Source organism: Syngnathoides biaculeatus, chromosome 15, assembly GCF_019802595.1.
Source record: "Syngnathoides biaculeatus isolate LvHL_M chromosome 15, ASM1980259v1, whole genome shotgun sequence".
Taxonomy (NCBI): domain Eukaryota; kingdom Metazoa; phylum Chordata; class Actinopteri; order Syngnathiformes; family Syngnathidae; genus Syngnathoides; species Syngnathoides biaculeatus.
Genome location: NC_084654.1, coordinates 6,878,130 through 6,902,153, shown reverse-complemented (window position 1 = coordinate 6,902,153; position 24,024 = coordinate 6,878,130). Strand labels below are relative to the sequence as shown.

Below are 24,024 nucleotides of genomic sequence, written 5' to 3'. Positions count from 1 at the left end.
TAGATATTGAAAATAAATAAATGACACACTGTCACAAGAATGAAATCGTATCGAATCAGAAAGGGTGGAATAGGTTAGTTGTAATTGACACTGATGATGAGTGTGACGTAAGCAACGTAGAAGAGGAAGGGGCGCATTGTCTACCTCTGGAGTTGGCAGACTTGTTTAGAATTGGCACTGAGGATGAAGATTTCATTGGATTTTAGTTACCGGACACTTGGAGTGACACGGATGGTTTTGGTAAACTTCTTAGTATGGTATTTATGCTATAGTTATCGGAATAACTTAATGTTATGTAAACATACCAGGCATGTTCTCAGTTGTGTCATGTAATGTAAGCATATTGTTCAGCCTGTTGTTGGCTCTTTTCTATTTTTATTTTAAATTGTTTCATCATTTAAATTTTAAATGACATGTCTGCTCCTGGTGTTGGATTTTATCGAATAAATTTCCCCCCAAATTCGACTAATATATGTTTTTATCTTCATTTTGCAGATTTTATGGGTGTTGCGACTTGTACTCCGGAGCGACTTGTAGTCCGGAAAATAGGGTACTTTACCCAAAATTGATGACGCTGAGCATCAGTCATTAAGGCATTTGTCTGTTAGCTAGTCAGTTACCTGAGGGTCAAACTTAACCAGACTGTGGTCTTATTTTCAAATCAAACATCAATCCATCCATTATCTGGGTCACTTATCCTCACAAAGGTCGCGGGAGTGCTGGAGTCTCTCTCACCTATCTTCAGGCAAGAGGTGGTGTACACCCTGAATTGGTTGCTAACTAAGGCATACGACAATATTCCATAAACATTTGAAAAACCTTTTGAATCAATGTAACCCCAACTATTTCAATCACCTGGGGTCGAATAACCTTAAAATTGCACACTATTCTGGATTTGACAACAATCAACAATATTCCCTCAAAAAGTGACAAAATGTGAATGTTTTTGTATTTGTTTATATGCAGCCTGTGATTGACTGGCAACCAAAGTGTAAACCACTTCTTGCCCAAAGTTAGCTAGGGTAGGCTCCATCAAATCTGTGACTCAAATGAGAATAAGAAGTATAGAAAATGGAAGGCTGTGTGGATGAATGGAAGAAACCTCTGTGGACAGTAATCAATTTAAAAGGTTTTGTGTTTTGTTGTCACAATTTGATCTAGAATGGTACATAGTGGCACAGAGAGTTAATTGTACAATCCTTAATATGTCCTCCAGACTTGTCTGAACAAAATAAAATAGTGGGTGGTAATGTTTTATTCCCTGAACTTGCTGCCAGTCAATCACAGGGCTCATATAGAAAATGTTTCACACTCACATTTCCCCGTGGGTGTGAGGCAGACATGCTAACTAGAGGTGTCTCTGTACTGTCGGATAAAAGCACCATCATCATCACCATCACTTATTAAAACATGACTGTATAGAATAGGCTACAGACAGTCTGTCCAAACAGAAAATATTGACACTCTCTCGAGATCGGGGGAATCAATTGAAATATGATGAAGAAATACTTGGGAAGAACAAAAAAAACAACCTAAGAATAATCAATTGATTACCAATTTATTGATTGAAGATTAGGTTTATCAAGGCATGTACTTCTTTTTGTAGATACTTGACACTTTCATAATAAGCAATTTACTACGAAGTAATTTTTTTTGTTCACAGCTTAAAAAAACACACACACTAGAATCAGCTGAACGGGTGGATAACAGAATTTGAATCAGTGTTTAAATGGTGGAATGCTTACAAAAAAAAAAAAAAAATGGAACTCTTTAGTCTGGTACATTTCAGACAGTTAATGTGGGATGCGTAGTGTAGGTAAGCGATAGGCCTGTGCCACAATCGTATAGTCCACGATAATACCAGTCTGCTTCTTTACAGAGTACAAAAATCTACAAAAAAGCTGCAATTTCGACAGTATTGCAAGTGGCAAGTAAATATATACGCACATGAGTGATTGGGTACACAACAGATAAGGCACAACACGTTGGATAACAGGGCAACAGTTTGTCAGCCTCTGCTTTACGATTTTGTCATTTGTACAGAGAAGGGGGGAATAACTTAATCGCCATTGGAAATGAGTGTCGACATAAACCATGATACGTGAGTATAACTCCCACTTATACTGTATTCTCCTCCAAATGTATTTGAACGGTGAGGGCAGTTCTTTCATTTTTGTTGGACTGAAAATGTTTAGGTTTGACAAACAAAGGCATGGTGATGACTGGTTATCACATCCGCCTCACAGGATAGGTTCAAATACTGCCTTGCCTGTGTGGTGTTTGCATGTTCTCCCCGTGGCTGCATGGGTTTTCCTCAGGTACTCCAGTTTCCTCCCACATGCCAAAAACATGAATGGTTAGTTAACTGAAGACTCTAAATTTCCAATAGGTGTGAATGTGAGTGCAAATGACTGTTTATTGGCTGTGATTGGCTGGCAACCAGTTCAGGGTGTACCCTACCTCCTGCCTGAAGATAGCAGTGATGGACGTCAGCACTACAATGACCCTTGTGAGGATAAACACCTCAGAAAATGGATGGATGGATGTTATGTCAGCTGTACTGTACTGCCAGTCAAGTTTACAACATGCTGCAATTCCTTGAGAGGAAACTGAACGTTCATGTTTTTATATCTGATTCCTCTGTACTCAGTGCCTCACCAATCATGAACTTCGTCGCAGGTTACTGGTAGGTGTGTATAGCGATAGAAGAGACTAATCGAAGCGGGGGATCGTCGAGTCTAGCTGACTGTCCATTATATTGAAGCCCTTTTAGGCTATGTGCACCCATATTATTGTACAGTACAAAATTTTCATTTTGTAGTTTTTTTTTTTCACAGCCTAGAAAAAACATGGACATCAGGAATTCAACAGGCACGGGAGGCATGTCTTATGGAAGTGGTTGTAGAAATATTGGAAATCTATGACCCGGAAATACGTCAGTGCCAGTAAACAACAGCAGTCAATTCTGGAACTGACAGTCTTCGTCAATGGCTTTTTAAGTGATAAATAGAAACTATTATTGGAAAAAAAAGTTCAGTCACAACAGTTCCTTTCATCAGATATCCGTTTTATCTGCTTTACAGAGGTTCCACGATATGTGCAATACAGCATTGCTGGCCAAGACGTGCACAACAGGAGAAGTCCAATGTCCATTGAATAGATTAGTGTAATGAGGATGCAAAAACTGTTTAGGTCTTTACATTCAATTCTTCTTTTCCTTTCAGCTTGTCCCGTTAGAGGTCGTCACAGCGTGTCATCTTTTTCCATTTTAGCCTATCTCCTGCATCTTCCTCTCTAACCCCAACTGCCCTCATGTCTTCCCTCACAACATCCATCAAACTTTTCTTTGGTCTTCCACTCGCTCTTTTGCCTGGCAGCTCCATCCTCAGCACTCTTCTACCAACATAGTTACTCCCTCACCTCTTAACATGTCCAAATGATCGATGTCTCCTCTCTCTCTCTCTCTCTCTCTCTCTCTCTCTCTCCTCTCTCTCTCTCTTTCTCTCTCTCTCTCTCTCTCTCTCTCACCTTGTCTCCAAAACATCCAACTTTGGCTGTCCCTCTGAGCTAATTTCTAATCCTATACAACGTGCTCACTCCGAGGGAGAACCTCAACATCTTCATTTCTGCTACCTCCAGTTCTGCTTCCTGTTGTTTCTACAGTCTCGCTGTCTCTAATCCGTACATCATGGCTGGCCTCACCACTGTTATATAAACTTTACCCTTCATCCTAGCAGAGACTCTTCTGTCACATAACACACGAGACACCCTCCGCCAGCTGTTCCAACCTGCTTGGACCTGTTTCTTCACTTCCTTATCACACTCACCATTGCTCTGGATTGTTGACCTTAAATATTTGAAGTCGTCCACTCGTGCTATCTCTTCTCCCTGTTGCCTCACTCTTCCCCCTCCACCTTTCTCATTCACGCACATATATTCTGTTTTACTTCGGCTAATCTTCATTCCTCTCCTTTGCAGTGCATGTCTCCATCTTTCTAATTGTTCCTCACCCTGCTCCCTGCTTTCACTGCATATCACAATATCATCTGGGAACATTATGGTCCAAGGGGATTCCAGTCTAACCTCATCTGTCAGCCTATTCACTACCACTGCAAACAGGAAGGGGCTCGGAGCTGATCCCTGATGCAGTCCCACGTCCACCTTAAATTCTTCTGTCACACCTAAGGCACACCTCACCGCTGTTCTGCTGCCATCATACATGTCCTGTATTATTCTAACATACTTCTCTGCCACACCAGACCTACGCATGCAGTCCCAAAGTTCCTCTCTTGGTACTCTGTCATACGCTTTCTCTAGATCCAGAAAGACGCAATGTAGCTCCTTCTGACCTTCTCTGTACTTTTCCACTAGCATCCTCAAGGCAAATAATGTATCTGTGGTACTCTTTCTAGGCATGAAACCATACTGTTGCTCACAGATAGTTACTTCTGTCCTGAGTCTAGCCTCCACTACTCTTTCATTGTGTGGCTTTCACATTCAATTAAATTTTGTTATTATACTGACTGGCAACCAGCTCAGAGTGTAGTCCCATTTTGGCCCAAAGTTAGCTGAGATAGGCTCCAGCGCTTCCGCTACCGTTGTGAAGATAAGCAGTTTGGAAAATGGATTAAACGTATGAACCTTTTTGCCAATACTGTGGAGTGGTACAGTGCCTTGTAAAAGTATTCAACCCGCTTGAACTTTTAAACTTTTCGCCACATTTCAGATTTCAAACATATATATATATATTTATTTTTTTGTCAAGAATCAACAACAAGTGAGACACAATCATGAAGTGGAATGAAATTTATTGGGTATTTTAAACTTTTTTTAACAAATAAAAACCTGAAAAGTGGGGAGTGCAATATTGGCAATGTGATTATTATTGGTAGATTTGCAGTCATCTGATACTTCTTCTATTTCAATATGATTGCTTGCACAGTGCTCCTTGAGTTGTTTAAAGCTTGGGAAATCTTTTCGTACCCAAATCTGGATTTAAACTTCTCCACAATTGCATCTCGGACCTGCCTGGTCTGTTCCTTGGTCTTCAATATGCTCTCTGCACTTTAAACAGAAACCTGAGACTATCACAGAGCAGGTGCATTTATATGGAGACTTGATTACACACAGGTGGATTCTATTTATCATCATCAGTCAACATTGGATCATTCAGAGATCCTCACTGGACCTCTGGACTGAGTTTGCTGCACTGAAAGTAAAGGGGCCAAATAATATTGCATGCCCCAATTTTCAGGTTTTTATTTGTTAAAGTATAAAATATCCAATAAATTTCGTTCCACTTCCCGATTGTGTCCCACTTGTTGTTGACTCTTGACAAAAAAAATAATTTTATATCTTTATGTATGAAGCCTGAAATGGCGAAAGGTTGAAAAGTTCAAGGGGGCGGACTACCTTCATAAGGCACTGTTTTTTTCTTTAAAATGTTGAAAAGATTTTGTAATGCTTTTGGGGTGGCTATTTATAGAATTTCCATTCATTTCAATGGGGAACATTGATTTGAGTAACACATGTGGCCATTAAACCCGTACATCTAGGTACCACTGTATTGAAAGAGATTGTGATCAAATTGTAAGATCATTTTCATTTGACTCGATGTTGTAACTATTGCACGTTTATAGCAATACTGTGGCGTGATACATAAAAATATGTTTTTTTCAGTGTGCAAATTTTTGTGATGCTTTTGGGGAAGCTGTTTATGGCAATTCCATTCATTTCAATGGAGAACATTGATTTGAGTAACAAGCATTGCCATGAAACAACTTAAACTTGTATGTCTAGGTACCACTGCATCTTAGATTGTATCAGATCATAAAAGGTGGCAAGGTAGTTCCACTGCTGGCCTACCACACTGGGCCTTAGATAAAGGCAAAAGATTTTGGCAAATAGTACAGCAGGGATGTGAATTGGTAACTACACAGACAATACTCTGTGTACTGGGACTGAAATAGCACACTAACGGATCAAAAGCAAAGTGATAACTTATGGGAAATGTGTCAGTTGTATCCATACATGTCTGATGTAGTGTTGTTTCACTCTCAAACATTTTGTTCATAAGAATGAATCTTTTTAGTCAAGGTACTAAACTGAATCAGTTTATGAAATGAGTCATTCTTTGAATTGAGTGTGTACATTGTCAGCAATGACCTGCCAACACAGTCAGAGTGAGGGGGCAATGTAAGCTTCTTTTGCTTACATATGTGTAATGCAATTGTTCCTCACTGCTTCGTGAGCACCATCATATGGTAGCTTACATACACGCTAAAACATGTGGTGGCATGCATGCTTAACAGTGTAACCATTGTGTTTAAGTGTACTTTGTTGGACAAGTCATACAACATTTGTAAATGTTGGACCTCTACGATTAGGAAAAATAAATGAAAACACGGTAAATAAAAAAAAAATTGCGAGAGCAAGATCCGCGAATATATAGTGAACAGTGAACCATGAATAGGTAAGGACACACTGTAATCAAATACAGCTTGAAAATGATTTTAGCAAATAGATGCAATATAACAGTTAAAAATTTAAGGGGTCTCAGTAGTTTCTGTACCCACTGTACTTAGGTAGGTAGGTTGCTTTATTTATGTTTTTTTGAATCTCCCTACCTTTCCTAAATTATAATGTGGGAGAACAACAACCCATAGTCCTTTGGTGAACATATTGGCCGAATCATTAACTGAAGGAGCGAGCACTTGTATCTGTAAAAAAAAAAAAAACAAAAAAACTGAACCCTTCAGTGAATGACTCAAACTAGTCTTTTTTTTTTTAACAAACCGATTCAAGTGATTCATGACATTCAGAAGAACTGCCGTGCCCATTACTCGCCTGATGCTCGGACTTAAAAAACGTCAATAATAATAATGATAGGAATAATATAATGTTTTCTCTGGGTTTTCCTTGGTTTCATTTTTAGAAGCAGTTGTCTTCTTGAACCTTTTCCCCACCAAGTACCCAGTATCTAACCTGAGGTTCGACACAGCCATAACTGAGTAAATGAAAAATACAGTAACGAAATGAAGTATATGCGTAGCTTTACACAAGTGACTCACTGATTAATACTATTTCAATTACGTGCAATGATAATCATATTACTGTGGAAATCCCACTATTTTTTGCTTCAAAAGAATAGGAAATGAACTCAGCCTGTTTCTTTTTATATGTGGAAAAAAAATGCAAGAATTACGTGTTGTTGATTCTTCATGACATCCCTGTGGCTAGAACACAAAAATTCTAAATAAACAAACTAGAAAGGGCAGACATAATTTATTAACAACATACTAAATATTTAAAATAACCTTTGAATGTTTTATTTTAGGTTTTTAAATGTGAAATCCACTGGTTTGCATTAACAATGTATCCAATAGGTCATGGCTTGGGGGTGTCTGTCCCCCACATAACACGTGTCACTCACGCCTTTTTCCTCGCATTGTGGAGGAAGAGCCGACATCAAAGAGTCAAAAAACGACATCGTTATGAACGCTTTGCTGCCACAAGCTAGTTATCCCTGTGGTAACTTTTCTGACATCTCCTGCTTGAAACTCACACGCGCACATCCCGCGCGGGCTCGGGACCGGGCTGCCAGTGGAGAGCTCAATCACGCAGCGCGCCGTCCCAAAGCCACTGCCGCGCCGGGTCCTGGTTAATTCCGATAACGAACGAGACTCCGGCATGCTAACTAGCTACGCGGTCCACGGTGGCATGAGCTGCATCGTTCATGGCTGTGTATGGAAGTATTCCTCCGTCTTCCTGATAAACCGAGGGGCCGAGCCGCTCACGGCTGTGTATGGAATTATTCCTCCATCTTCCTGATCAACCAATAATCCTATTTCTTCATCAGATGAGGATAAATCCGAGAAATCAGCGCTGGGCATAAATGGTGTCCCATGTAATCGAGCCTTTGTTGCACCACGGTACACGTCACATCCGCGCACGTAGGTCATGTGACTCGCGAAAATGACAGCGCTCCTGAAAATTTGTAATTGTCAATAAAAATCTTCTCAAAACACTGTTAAATAAGAGAGGATTTAACAACACATTGTCAAAATAGAGTACATATTACATGACCTATTGGATACATTGTTAATGCAAACCAGTGGATAACCCTTTAACTACAATATACCGAGGTGTTAGATCCTGATCCTTCGTGTGATTAAACGTTTTACATTTTCAAACACTTTCCGTCTACTATTAAACAAATTTTAAAGTTTCTACATAGAACAAATTATAGTACAGCATGGTCTTGCACACTCGTGCAGTGCATATTCAGCAAGGGAAAGCACAGCTCCAGAGCGAGTCATAATCACCAGTTTGCAACAACTGCACGTATTACCATAGACGACATTTACAGTACATACATATAAATCACTCTTTGTGTTCCGAATCATAAGTCGACATTGAAGCCATATTGGATGAGGCAAAATGAAGTGGTCTGCTGTATTAACATGCTTCATTGATTTGTTGCTTCATGAGCAACCATTTTACACTCAAAGACCAGATTCAAGGGATTAAGATTGAACCATTACTTTTGATTCCCTCTGGTCAAGTCAAACACTTGCTCTCACAAGAATTTAACAAACAAATGAAGAATGGATTTGTGAGATGTGAGAGAATATATTCTGACCTGGAGCAAAGTGCGTCTTCCCATAGAAATGGACTATGCCAGTTCTTTGGCCAACAACCAGCACCCTATCCCCCAGGCGCACCTCAGGGCCCCCACACACAGAGCTACTCCCAGAAGGTGTTTGGCTTCGATGTCCTGGTAAGGCAAAGAGTATTGCAGTACCTTGTATGATTCTGTGTATCCTGATGTGGTGTGCTAAAATAATTCCAACCTGCTGTACCACAGGGACTCTGAGAAATATGTTCCCTTTGTTGCCTGGTAATAAGACGTTGCCTGGGATGGGGACGCGGCCAAGGGCGGTGTCCGTGACGAGATTCTAGCGAGGAAGTCGAAGAGGAGAGCGATTGCGAGAGACCACCTGTGATCAAATCAACAAGAAAAAAATCACACAAAAGGCCAAAAAAATGTCACGTGTACTCTGCGAGCTCAAAAATGCAGACCATTCCATGAAATACACAATAATACAATACAGTCAGCACTGTGTCCGGTTGTGAGGTCTATTACTTTCTTTCTTAATATTAACAGCACCATCCATCCAGCAAGTAATGTAACAAGGTTGAAACAAAAACAATTGTATGATTTCTGCTGTGTAATATCATCAATTCTTAGCTGGAGAACCACTTTGAAGCCAACGTATTTGATCAGCGCACTTCACTCCAAATAAATGCAAAAAAAAAAAAAAAAAAAAATCACCCTTAGCTTTAAGTTGATTTTCAATACTACACCTTAAATATAAGCAATTATCATCCCTCAATCCATTTTCGGAGCCACATATCCTCATGAGGGTCACGGGAGCACTGGAAGCAATCTCAGCTGTCTCCGGGCGGGAGGCAGGGTACACCTTCAACTGGTTTGCAGCCAATCACAGGGCACATGGGGCCAGACAACAGTTGCACTCACAATCACACCTTGGGGCAATTTAGAGTCTCCAATGAATGCATGTTTTTGGGATGTGGGGGAAAAGCGGAATGCCCAGAGAAAACCCACACAGCCACGGGGAGAACATGCAAACTCCACACAGGCGGGACTGGGATTTTGTGCTACCGTTCCGCCTTAGCAAATACCATTTCAGTCAAATAGGAGTCTGAGTTGCTGATAGTTTTCGGGAAGATCAATTCTTAATAGTCTTAAATGGTTGTTGTAAAGCTGTCATTTCATTCCCCTGTCCTTTTAAGAAAACAACTAACCCCTCCAAAAATGTGTTTAGACACAGATTAGAACATTTGGATAAATTTGTGTGTGGTGTCAATCATTTTCAACACGAAGGGGCATGCCTAGTGGATTTTGGGGGTAAAATCGCACTCTTTACTGTCTAAAATGGAAATTTTTCAGCTCTATTTCAATCCCCATCCAACATTGGGACCTTACACAAAGAACAGCGAGCGCATAAAAAAGTGGGGAAAGCTACTGTAGATGGCCAGTGTGCAAAAGGCTCCAGCCTTAGCTGTTCCAGCTATTCTACTTACAGACTGTTTTGAGGTTAAAGAACACAAGACCAAAATAAACTATTTCAAGCAACATTTTGTTTTACTGAAGAAAAAACGAGTCCACCAATCCCAAATGACAGGCTGTGGCTGACTAGAAAAACTAAAGAATCATCCATCCATTTTCTTTGCCACTTATCCTCAATAGGGTCACGGGGAGTGCTGGAGCATATCCCAGCTGTCAACGGGCAGGAGGCGGGGTAGACCCTGAACTGGTTGCCAGCCCAGGGCACATTGAGACAAACAGCCACACTCACAATCACACCTAGGGGCAATTTAGAGTGTCCAATTAACGGTGGATGCTTTTGGGATGTGGGAGGAAACCGGATTGCCCAGAGAAAACCCACGCAGGCACGGGGAGAACATCCAAACCCTACACAGGCGGGGCCGAGATCGAACCCGGGTCCTCAGAACTGTGAGGCCAACGCTTTACCAGCTGAACCACCGTGCCGCCCTAAAGAATCATTGATCTTTTAATTTAATAAATATCCTGACATTTTTATAGTTAACGAGATGAGAGTGTTTCACAACAGCGCATGACTAAGATGGCTGCACTGTTAAGCTGGTAAGACGCAAAAACTGTGGCATTCTGAATCTGGACTGTAAATGTCTGAGAAAGTTTAGTCATGAATTAGTCTGGTTCCTTGGGTGCAAGGAGGTGCTGACACAAACAACCTCACATTTCTTCTGCGCCACACATACATACACACTCACACCTAGTGATGAATTGCCGCTAAAACTATTCAGCCTGTCTATGCCCTGGTTATTAAACTCAACTTAATTGGACTATCAATCACAGAATTACATTGGCTACTCTAAGGTCCACAATTCCAGTCACGTAATGATCAATCAGCCATCAAAACCTTTGAATATTACCCCTGTACACTAAATCTGTAAATCTCAGAGGGCCCAGAAACCATAAAAACCTTCAGGTTTCGACGATATTCTAAGGTCACTAGGTAACGATATCGCAGGCCAATGTGACGAGGACATCTACCAAGGACTGGTATTGTCAGCAATATAATGTATGCACTGTTACTGTCTGCACTGTCTGTGAATTTGGCTTTCAACAGTGAACAATATTCATATAGACACATCCATCCATTATTGACACCATATATGCTTTGCTGGGTCACAGCTTGCAGTTAGACAGAGCAAAGTTTGAGAAGGGCCGGACACCAAAATTAGACAAGCTATACGTGTCCTGGGCGGGCAGTATTACAGTGAAGAAGGGATGCCAAAAAGTGGAAAATATGAAAAGACTGGAAGGGTAAAAATTTCAGGAAAAAATAAAGGAAGTGTCATATAGTCCTCCCAGTGTGTAGTGTGATTATGTATACAAAGCTTATCAAGCCTGTAAAGCATTTAAGTGCAAATAAGAGGACAGCTCAAGAAGATAAAGGGATCGCAAGGGGCTGTGTAGAGCAGTTTGACTAATACTGCACCAAACAACTATGGAGACTCGTGATTTCACGTCACCACAGATGCTTGTATGCTATAACTGGTGTGCAGAGTTGCTGTGCATGTGCATTGATGAAGGAGGACATAGGCGCACACCTCCAGGTGGGATACACAACCCCGCTGCAACCCTAGGTCCCCCTCGTCCGTGTCAGCATGGTTGAAGTTTGGGAAGACTATGACAGAAGAGTAGGCTTGATTATTATTTTGCCAATCACCCAAAGTCAGCTGGTGTTACGTTCTAGCTCACCCACATTGCAGTTGAAGCTGGTCACAGCAGTATAGAAAATGGTAGTAGTAGTTGTGTTCAAAATAATTGTCTTCCAATGTGACTAACCAGATTAGTCCATGTTTTCAGTATATTTTTTATAGCTACATGTCAAACCAGTTACCAGTAGTTGCAGCAGATTCTCTGAAAACCAACACGACCCAGCATTCATGATATACACACTCTTATGGCTTTGTACTTGGGCGATTTGTTCAGAGGGGTGTGCTAAAAACAATAGTAGTCTGCCATTGACTTAATAAACTCAAAACTAGTTGTACAAAATTTTGTTTCTAGGATTTACCAATCCTTTGAATCACGAAAATAATATTTAGTTCTTTGACCACAGTTTTTATATAACTGCTTCAAATCTGTGTGGCATGGAGTCAACCAACTTGTGGCACCTTTGAGCTGTTATTCCACTCAAAGAATCCTTAACAACATTTCACAATTCATTTACATGCATTGGTCTTGCTTCAGAAACACCCCACAAGTTCTCAATTGGATAAAGGTCCAAAGGATTGGGCTGACCACACCATGACATTAACTTTGTTGGTTTGGAACCAAAACTTTACATGTTTACTAGTGTTTTCTGGGTCATTGACCTGTTCAAACGCCTATTTCAAGGCCATGTCCTCTTCAGCATAAGGCAACATCAAGTATTTTGACATATGCAAACCAATCTATGATCCCTGGCGATATCTGGCCCCAACACCATAGTAGGAGAAACGTACCCATATCATGATGCGTTCACCACCATGCTTTACTCTCTTCACTGTGTACTGTGGTTTGAATTTGGAGTTTGGGGGTCATCTCATAAACTGTCTGCAGCCTCTGGACCCCAAAACAACAATGTTACTCTCATCAGTTCACAAAAGGTTCCTACATTTCTCTTTAGTTGCTGTGTTGTTTGGCAAATTGTAGCCTCTCCTGAAGATGGCTTTCTTTTAACAGAGGGATTTTGAGGGGGATTCTTGTAAATAGACACAGACATCTTCTCACTGTCACAGTACTTACACGTAACTCCAGACTGTCTTTGATCATCCTTGAGATGATCATTGGATGAGCCTTTGCCAGTCTGGTTATTCTGCGATTTATTTTGATGGTTGTGTTCCCTTTTCTGCCATGTGTTTGGTTTTGCTCTCCATTTTAAGGCATTAGAGATCATTTTAGCTGAACATCCTATAATTTATTGCACCTCTTCATAAGATTTGCCCTCTTCAATCAAACTTTTAATCAAAGTAGGGTGTTCATCTGAATAATGTGCTGAACGACCCATTTTCCTCAGGCTTTCAAGGAGAAATACATGTTTAACAGGTGCTGGCTTCATCCTTAAACAGGGGCCACCTGATTCACATCTGTTTTTCACAAAATTGATAACCTTACTGATTGAATGCTACACGGCAATTTACAACACACCCCTTTCAACAAATTGCCCAATTTCACAGCCTTAAGAGTTTGTATATTAGGAATGCTGGGTCTTGTTGATTTTGAGCATCTACTGCACCTTTTAGTAATTTCTTTGACATGTAGCAATAAAAAAATAGACTGAAAACATGGATTAATCTGGTTGGTCACAAAAGACTGCTATTACTTTGAACAGTACTGTACATCTATTTTCTATACTGCTGTGATCAGCTTCACTTGCATTGTAGGTGAGTTGGACCCTAATACCAGCTGACTTTGGGTGAATGGCTGAATACACCCTGGACTGGTGCCCATCCAATGACAAGGCACACATAAACAAACAGACATTCACACGCAAATTCACAGAGTCCTCAGAGTAAACCAACTACATAAAGAACATGCAAACTCCACATAGAAAGAAATCTTTGCTTCCCGTGGTACTCCTGCACTGCATAAAGTGAATTAAGTAATGAATAAGAAAGACTACGTCCCGATCGGAATTCACCACATATCAAGCCAGTGCCTTAAAATAGGGCACACTTTGGTGTTCCAACAGGACAAATACCGCAATTAAACATCATAAGTGGTTTTGGAGTTGATGTTTTAAAATACTCCTCACCTCATAGTTTAATTGCTTTTATTTCTATTGTTAAAAATCTTTCTGCACACCGCTGTTACTTACTGTTACTGTAAATAAACAACCATGTACATAATGTATAGTCTCTGGGTCCCTCTTGGATTGCCCCAGAATTTGTGCAATTCATAATTCCATTAAATTTTTCAAAAAAGTAACACTTCTGAAGTTGTATAAAAATTCACAGGTTGAATTGCATCAAGTCTCAAAAGACAAGAAACTTTTTTGCTGTTGTTGTTGTTTTTATAACAACGCCACAGAGTAACAGTGAAGGCAAAGAAGAAGATGTGATGACAACCATAAAACTAGAAATTGACATAGTGGGAGGATTGTCACAAAGCTATCATATGTTGACAATCATAGCAAAACAATGAATGCACACTGAAAAATTAGTGAAGACTCTGTGCCAAGTGAATTGATAACGGCTTCCAATAATAAGACTTCAAGTGCCAGCGAAGTCTCAGGATTTGGTGGCAGTTTCTGCGTTTATTGACTCCAGAGCCGATGATTGTTTTGTAGACTCGTGTGTTAGAGACTCTTCGGTGTTTTCAGAATAAATGCAACAAACCTAGAAATGTACTTGATTTGGATTGGCATCTCCTGGCGCCAACATCACATATTACGAGTTCCACTTCATTTAAAGCTTTCAGGTAACCACATCGAATCAGTGGAAGATCCTGATAGGTTAACTGACAACACTTAAGTTAATTGACCCCTCCGTAGAAATTGCGTCATCCGCGTCGCTGACCAATCAGAGGCCAGAGATCTGCATAAACCACGCCCCTTTTTGGAACCGCAGTTTTCTCAGACTTTGTACGGTCCAGTATACCTTTTGGTAGCGTTTTATCGCGTATTTGGGTTCTTTAACAATAGATATGGTTAAGAGGTGTAGTCATGGACTTTATAATAGTGACGACAGGTATCCTGAAAGGCTAGTTGGTGGAGTTCAATTCATACCCTTTCCAAAACCGAAGACCCAGTACGAAAAATGTCTTTGATGGATCAAACTTTGTGGAAGACCGCATGATCAACTGAATCCATCAACCGGAACAGATATGTTTGCACGAAGGTAAGCCCTATATTTGATTTTCAATACATGTCTCATATAAATGAATTAGCAGTTCTTCACTTGCATAACATAGCTACGTGTGAATGATTGACACACTTGATCTGTGTTGAGCGATATTTTGCGATGATCTGACTGCACAAACGTGTCTCTGTTCGGCGGCTCCCAAGCTAAGCTAAACCGGACTTTTGTTTGCACGAAGGAATGCCCTATATTTGATTTTCTATACATGTCTCATATAAATTAATTAGCAGTTCTTCGCTTGCATAACATAGCTAAGAGTGAATGATTGACACACTTGATCTGTGTTGAGCGATATTTTGCGATGATCTGACTGCACAAACGTGTCTCTGTTGGGCGGTGAGCTAAGCTAAACCGGACAAGCAGTCCTAAAAGCCTTCGACGTGCACCGAGACACCAAGACTGAAGGAAGGATGTTTGATGACGCTAAAGTAGTGATTGTCGTACGCGGTCGGGACTTACGTAGGTTCGGCACTAATTCAAGAATAATTATTGAGGGGAGCGCATGACGTTACACAAAGAAAACGAGAGAAACAACTTGTAAATCAAGCCTCGCCTTCTTTTCCTTCATACGGCGGTTCACAAACGGCTATACAGATACATATACAGATTCTGCACACATGTGTGATATGTAACACGAAAATAGGAAACTGTCAATGACGAATTCGTCTTTAGGTTATAATATATTATATTATGTGGCTTCTCGGTCTTCCTCTGACTCTGGAAAGATCTTGCGCTAATATCAATGGTTTCTCTGTCGATATGCATGTAAATACCATTGAAATACCCCTCGCTGAAATACTTGAAGCCCTGCACCTCAAACACTCTGCTTCCTTGTTTGAAATCATGGGAAAATCAAAAGAAATTACACAGGAAATCAGAGAAAGAATCGTTTGTGTAAATTCCAGATGCTTGAAGGTGCCACTGTTCAAACACTTATACGCAAGTATTAACATCAGGGGTATGTCCTGCCATCCCACCACTCAGGAAGGGGACGGGCTCTGTGTCCCAGAGATGAAGGTTTATTGGGCCGAAGTGTGTGAATCAATCCCAGGACACAAGCAAAAGACCTTCTGAAGAAGATGAATAAAGCTGAAGAAAAAAGTGTCATTATCCACAATGAACCGATTCCTGCACCAACATGGGCTGAAAGGCCACTCACCGAGAATGAATTCATTACGGCTAAAGAAACATGAAAAAAAGACATGATAAATTGCAAAAAGACACTAAGACAAAGATCTTAACTTCTGTAGACGTCCTGTGGTCTGATGAAATAGGGTTACTTTTTTGGGCATAATGACCAACGTTATTTCTGGAGGAAAAGGGGGGGAGGGGGTTGTAGACCTGAGAACACCATACCAAATGTGAAGCATCGAGGTGGCAGCATGTTGTGGGGCTTTTTTATTGCTGCAAGAATTGGAGCTCTGTTTGGCATCATGAAAAAGAACATTACATGGAGATATTAAGGAAACATCTCGAGACATCAGACAGGAAGCTGAAACTTAAGCACAAATGAATCTTCCAAATGGAGAATGACCCAAAGTATACTTCCAAAATAGTTAGAAAGTGGCTTCAGGATAACAAAGTCAATCTCTTGGAGTGGGCATCACATAACCCTTGACCTGAATACCATCGAAAATTTGTGGGCAGATATGAAAAGGCGTGTGCGAGCAATGCAACCTACAAACCTGACTCAGTTACACCAGTTCTGTCAGGAGGAATGGGCTGGGATTCCAGCAGTATACTGTCCGAAGCTTGATGAAGGTTACCCAAAACATTTGATCCAAGTCATGCAGTTCAAAGCAAATGCTATTTGAAACTCAAGAAATGTATGTATGTATGTGTTAAAATGAAAATAAAATCATTGATTCAATCAGTTAAGTTGCATTCTACTTCTGGAGAAACTAACAGATGGAAGTACTCATGGTATGACAAAATTGGTCAGTGGGTAAACAGGACAAAAATGGTTGGAAACTACTGACTTATTGTATCGTTAGTACAAGATTAATGATAACAGTTCGAACCTGGAACAGATTCATTTGATTCCATTGTTTTCTAAGTTGTAAAACTGGTTCTAAATATGGACAACGGTGGTCAACACCACCTGAGAATGAATTGTGTTCGACCTTGTAATATCTAAAGTGCACCAAGCCTCGGACAAAATCTCATGTCAACAAAGAACCTCAACCACTTCCTTTGAATACTCTGTGTCAGCAAATTCTGAAAATAAATGGGCAATATAAGACACAGTATATGACCACTTACTTATGTCATAGCAACATCAACATTACTTTTGTAATGATCCATACTATTGTGCATATCACCAGACAACTGTAAGAAAGACTACAGTCCAGATAAGTAATGTATTTAATTTGGAATGGAGGCTGATTAACAACACTGCTGTCATGCCGAGTATATCCTCCCCTCAGTAATGGGAGGGTCCCTGCTGCCACCGTACTTCAGTGTACTGTATGTAAGAGTTATTTCTTCAATTAACAGAATATTAGAATATTTATTGATTTGATGCAGTTATTCTGGTGTGGTTGTAGTTAATTTGTCTTGACATGACGTGTGGTCTACAATAAGAAATGTGCATGTTTAGACACTCAGATTATTTATTTTATAAAATTTTTTTCCTGATACCAAATGACCTATCAAATTGCATGGCTCAGATGGTCTATAAATAGGCGTGACAGTGACTAGAGCAGGGGTCAGCAACCTTTAATATTCAAAAAGCCATTTCGACCCGGTTTCCAAAGAAAAGACAACACTGGGATATATATATATATATATATACAGTGAAGAAAATAAGGATTTGAGCACACTGCTATATTGCAAGTTCTCCCACTGAGAAATCATTGAGGGGTCTGAAATTTTCATTGTAGGTGCATGTCCACTATTAGAGAGATAATCTAAAAAGAAAAATCCAGAAATCACAATAGCTAGGCCATGCCAGAACCTTGATATGCTTCTTACGGAGCCACTCCTTGATTTTCCTGGTTGTGTGCTTCAGCTCATCGTCATGTTGAAAGACCCAGGCACGACCTATCTTCAATGCTATGACTGAGGGAAAGAGGTTGTTCCCCAAAATCTCACAATACATGGCCGCGGTCATCCTCTTCTTAATACAGTGCAGTCGTCCCGTGGCATGTGCAGAAAACACCCCCAAAGCATGATACTACCACCCCCATGCTTCACAGTAGGGATGGCGTTCTTAGGATAGAAGTCATCATTCATCTTCCTCTATACACGGTGAGTGGAATTATGACCAAAAAGTTTCTTTTTGGTCTCATCTGTCCACAAAACCTTCTCCCATGATTCCTCTGTACCATCCAAATGGTCATTTGCAAACTTAAGACAGGCCTTGACATGTGCTGGTTTAAGCATATGAACCTTCCATGGGATGCATGATTTCAAACCATGACGTCTCAGTGTATTACCAATGGTCACCTTGGAAACGGTGGTCCCAGATCTTTTCAGGTCATTGACTAAGTCCTGTTGCGTAGTCCTGGGCTGATACCTCACCTTTTTAAGGATCATTGAGACCCCATGAGCTGATATCTTGCATGGGGGTCTACTCCAATTTTGTCTTATGTAATGTATTATCCTGAATCAAATGCACCTCTGTGAGGTCTTTAGCTACATAAAGACACCTGTCCAACCCATACAATCAGTAAAACTCAAAGTTGTAACATGGCCAAGGCCAAAGAGCTCTCCAAAGACACCAGAGACGAAATTGTACAAATCCACGTGGCTGGAAAGGGTTACGGAAAAATTGCCAAGCAGGCTGGTGAAAAAAAGGTCCACTGTTGGAGCAATCATTAGAAAATAGAGGAAGCTAAACACAACGGTCAATCTCAATCGGAGTGGAGCCCCATGCAAGATATCACCTCGTGGGTCTCAGTGAACCTTACAAAGGTGAGGAATCAGCCCAGGACTACATGACAGGACTTGGTCAATGACCTGAAAAGAGCTGGGACCACCGTTTCCAAGGTGACTGTTGGTCATACACTAACAGGCATGTGATTTGACTGAATGAAAAAAGACTGAAAAATAGCCAGGCGTCTGGGTGGCTGCAAGTATGATCACCAATTTTAAAGTGCAAGTTTTATAAATTGTATTGTGAATGAAATATATCTAAGACATCGAGAAATAAATGCTATTCTGTTTTCAAAATTTACACAACATGATCGTTGATTATTTAGGTACATACCTTTACCCCAAAAAATTACAAATTAAAATACAAATTCCACTAACTACTAGAAGTGAAACTAAATTAAATTCAGATTTGCGTCATGGCATGCAAGCGTGCTTTCAAAGCATGTATATCGTATCCATTCAAAAAGGATTTAATTCTTGTTTTTGTAAATGATTGAAACAATGAATTTGACAACAATTAACATCATTTTTGGTTATCAGTAAATAATAGAGCTTTTTTTGCTTTGCTTCTTAACTCTCACCTCGTGTCAGAGCAAACACTAAGCCCGTGAGCGCCCCAGTGTCATCCATTGAAGTTACATGGCTCATTCAAATATACAGATTACAGCTTTTACATTCCCATCAGAACATTTTTAAGAACAATTTTGTGTTTTTGGAAACCTACAATGAAAATATTAACAAACAAAAAATACATTTCTAACCAAACCAAGCCAACTATGAACTATAAATTTAAAAGGTCCCTTCCAACTTTGCTTCATTTTTTTTTTTTAACCCACAATGATATCCCTGTCTATTTTTCTTGGTGTAAAACTGCATTTTTGTTTGCAGAATATCTTCAGCAATGGACGGTGAAAGCTGAATGATGCTCCCAAACAGTTTTAAGGTTAATGTTATGTTGCCTTCTATATTTATTATTATTGCCTCCTATATATATTTTTAATCAAAAAAAGAGAAAATCTGATCCAGTTTGACCGCTTTTTCTTCTAATATTCATATACCCCGACATTCATTAAAGAAACAGCGCTTTTTTTTTTTTTTTTACTTTTATCAAGAGTAAACACAAACAGCGTCATCCACCGCACGTTCCTCTCCAGGCGGTGGCGAAGGCTCATTGGCCGCCTCATGTTCTTGTCCCAGCGACGGCTCGTCAGCCGCCTCACGTTCCCCCCCCGGTGGCGGCCACATCACGGTCCCCTTTGTTCTGGTTCCAGCAGCGACAGATATCCGCCCGTCTCACATTCCTGTCTAGACGACAACCAGCCCGCAGCCGCCCCCCGCTCCTGCTTCGACGGCGACCGTCCTCGGCCGCGTCACTCTCCTGTCTCGACGGAGACCGGCACATGGTCGCCTCACTCTCCTGTCTCGGCTGCAACAGGTATTTTTCAGTCTCACGTTCGACAGCGCAGGAATACAGCCGCCACACGCCCCTGTCTTCACGGCGACCACCCTATGGTCTCCTCACGCCCCTGTCTCGACGGTGCCCACCTCCCTCTCCTGCTTTGATGATGACCGGTCCGTGGCCGTCTCATGACCACGCTTCAAGGGCGACCGATTCCTGGCCATCTGAGGACCACGCTACGGCAGCAACCGATCCCTCGGCCACCCCCCGACCAAACCTCGGCGGCGACCGATCCCCGGCTGCCTCACAATCAAAACTCAGCGGCGACCGATTCCCGGCTGCCTCACGACCTAGCCTCAGCGATGACCGGTTCCCGGCCGCCTCCCAACCTAGCCTCGATGGCGACTGATCCATGGCCACCTCATGACCGAACCTCGGCAGCGACCGATCCCCAGCCGCCTCACGACCACATCCTTGGAGGTCTTCGTCCGGAGCAGTTGCTTGCTCCCATCTGGTTCCTGCGTCGCCTTTGGGTTCCTCCTCGAGGAAGTCCACCCAAATCGCACAATGGGGACACAGGTGCTTGGCGTCCTGGTCGACCTCCTGACCAGCTCGGTCGGACACCCCGCTTTGGGTGGCCTGGATGGCCAGCAGACAGACTGGGGTTGGGGGGTATGTGCCCTCCTCCGGGCCCACTTCGACCCTCCCCTGGTCTTGTTTTCTGTTCTGTTTTTCGGTTTTGTCACGTCTGGGATCTGCACTTGAAGGGGGGACGTTCTGTCATGAGCAAGGCTTGGCCACTGCCAAGAGGGGCGTGGCCAGGCCACTGCTCTGGGCAGTGACACCTGCCACGAGTCACAGCTTTTTCTACATTTGGACTGTAATTAGACAGACATTTAAGTTGGAGTTTTTGTCACTGGCATTTGCCAGTTTGTTGCTTCATGTTAGTGAGTTGCATTCACTGCCTGTGGGACTCTCCACTTCTACGGGTAAGTTAGAGTAACCCTAGTCACAGCGATTCTGTGCCCTTTTGTTTGATCCAGTCCTGTGGAGTTTGATACATTCCCCCATGGTCATCGGACCGTATGTCTTTTGGATCCCGCCTAGCCAAGCGTTTCTGTGCCTCTGCCTTCTCGGACTGCTACACCGTGTATGACCCAGTTTCCGGAATAAACCACAATGAACATTATGCCTCTGCATTTGGGTCCGCCCCCGAGGTTCTTGACAGACAGACAAAAAGAGGCAGAGAGACAGAGAGAGAGAGAGAGAGAGAGAGAAAGAGAGAGAAATTCATAGAAAACAGAGAATAATGTGCAATTACAGACACAAGTCCAAGTAGTGTGCCCCACCCCAGCAACCAATCCCACAACCCACTCTCAGACCACAGTCAAGGTTAATGATGGCATGTTTTTGGTGTCTGTACAGAATTTTTTAAAGTATTTGCAGGCTTTGCTGCAATTAGGAATTTGCTCCAATCTTTGAATGAAAAAGTTGATTGACCGTACTGCACACTACCTAATAGATGTCAGTCTAGTCAGTTAAGCTTATGTATTGGAATCTACACGAACAACCCTTCATCTATGTTGTACAAGCTCAACTTTGACAACACCGTAAAACAAATGCTCAAAGCTAAAAGGCACAGTTTCTATAAGTACAAAGCAGAAAGATTTTGATGTTGACATAATTATACTTAACATACATACCTAACTCTGTGTTAGACTTAGGGGAAATGAGGGACAGGTCAATGCGACGAGGGCGTGCAGGTATAGACACCTTATTGGCCCTTTTGTATCTTTCCAAAGGTTTGCTTATCTTGGAGAGAGGAGCAAATACGCCTGTAAAAAAAACGAACAAGATAAAATCAAATGCTTGTTGTGCTTCACAATACATAGTCTTGGTTATGAATTACATTGATTAAATAGATGTTTAGAACAACGATGGAAAAACAGAATAATAAATAAAGTGTAAGATAAAATTTCTACCATGACTCAAGGGTTGTGCTACGACCTACCGTGTTTGAGTTGGCAGGTAAAATACTGGACGCCCGCTACAGAGCCATCATTCTTCCCCTCTGGTTTGTCAAGCACTACTCCAGCCCATAGACCGCTAGAGAACTCAGTGTTGCCACAGAATTGCAGGGTTCCCATCTGCAAAGCCAACAACATGAATGTCTAACTGAAGATGATCACAAGGAGTAAACACAGTCATTGCAAAACACAATGCAGCTAGTCAACACAAGAGACAGGTGGTATGATCTTATTTGACCAAACTGAAAGAAAAGGTACTTCCTCATGGCAACATTACAAAGGCCGAGGGTCATAGATGATTTGCTGTGCTTTTTCAGTCATGAAATCTGCTTACTGGTAATTGAGGCATAGTACATTTGGAGGATTTTTTTTTTGCCAAGTCAAGACAGATATAGTATTAGCTCATTAATTTGTAAATTAGTTTGAACCTGGGGCTAGGTTCAGTCAATGAAGGCTAACACATGAGTGGAAGAGTGGGTGATCAGATTGTATCGTCCTTCCTTCTATTGTTCTTGGGTGGAATAAGAAGAGTAAGTGAAAATAACTGAAACACACATCAAAGTTGGGGCACAGAAATAAAAGATCAGTTGATTAGTCCATTTTGGCATGCAGAGGTTTTATTGTCGGAGAAACCTAAAAAAATAAAAATCTAACAATTCCTCAGTGTTTTTCCAATGGAGTACTTTATATTTGTGTGAAAGATAAGAAATGCAATTCCATACTATTTTTATATCCAAATCTTGCACTCAAGCAAGAGTACAGTAACTTTAGAATAATATGACACGAGCATAAGTAAAAACTATTCTTCCTAATATTTCCGAGTAAAAAAAGTACTTTGTGGAAAACGAAACTATAAGTAAAAAGTAGATCTGATTAACTTCTGATTTAAAAAAAAAAAACAAGAACATCAAGAAAAAAAAAGTTGAGTCCACATACACACACACCACTTCACCTTTAAATGTCCAAATGCACCAACATGCACTGTCCCCTACAGAATCATTGCTTTTCTCGCTTCAATGACTGAATGAAGAAGCTATTTGCTGAACAGACACAATCACTCACTGAGTCAGTGAGTGAGATTTTACAATAATTTATGACCATAAAATAGGGCTAATATTGCCACATGGACTGCCAAAACGACCATAAATTTGCAACTTACTGCAAGGTGTTTTCTCAAATTAGTAGTGGGCAGAAATATCCACGTTTGGGGAGACATAAGACTGATGTTTTTTTTGTTTTTTTTTGGGGGGGTGGAGTATCTCAAGAAAACATTTCCACAGCAGCTGGTGGGTGGGGTGGGGGGGTTTCCCCCAAAAAAATAAGTCATTTTGATTGGTCTGCAAAGGCTTTTTGTGCAGTCATGTGACTGTGTTGTGCCGTCTTGGTTGGTGAATCGAAGTCAAATGACAATGACCCCTTTTGTATTGGTGCAAAGGCACCCAAGGCGGAAGTTAAAGGTAAAGTCTAAAAATAGATATTATAGTAACAGTTAAATAAAAGTATTGAGCAGAATGTCAGTCACTGGAACGGGGTGAAAGTATTGATTCTTCTTAACATAAACACTCGGGTAAAAGTAAAACGTATGGTGAATTCTAATTACTCTGACAAATACAATTTATCCAAAGTGTAACATGAGTCGATGTAACGGAGTAAATAGAGCATGTAACTGACTATCCACCACTGAAAATAACAGTATTAATTTAGCAGCTAAAGGTAAAAAAAGTTTAACTAATTAAAAATATT

At 41.1% G+C, this 24,024-nt stretch overlaps 1 protein-coding gene across 4 annotated transcripts in view; it reads right to left on the bottom strand.

Annotated features, from left to right (window-relative positions):
* LOC133513383 (CAP-Gly domain-containing linker protein 4-like) overlaps positions 1-24,024 on the bottom strand; it is a 54,752-nt gene that overhangs the window by 11,066 nt on the left and 19,662 nt on the right. For all 4 annotated transcript variants that reach the window (XM_061844128.1, XM_061844127.1, XM_061844129.1 and 1 more), the window contains exons 8-11: positions 22,266-22,401; positions 21,958-22,089; positions 8,853-8,999; positions 8,642-8,776 (exon numbers count right to left, since the gene is read on the bottom strand). In XM_061844128.1, coding sequence (XP_061700112.1) covers positions 8,642-8,776; positions 8,853-8,999; positions 21,958-22,089; positions 22,266-22,401 — 550 coding nt within the window. The remainder of the gene's footprint in view (positions 1-8,641; positions 8,777-8,852; positions 9,000-21,957; positions 22,090-22,265; positions 22,402-24,024) is intronic.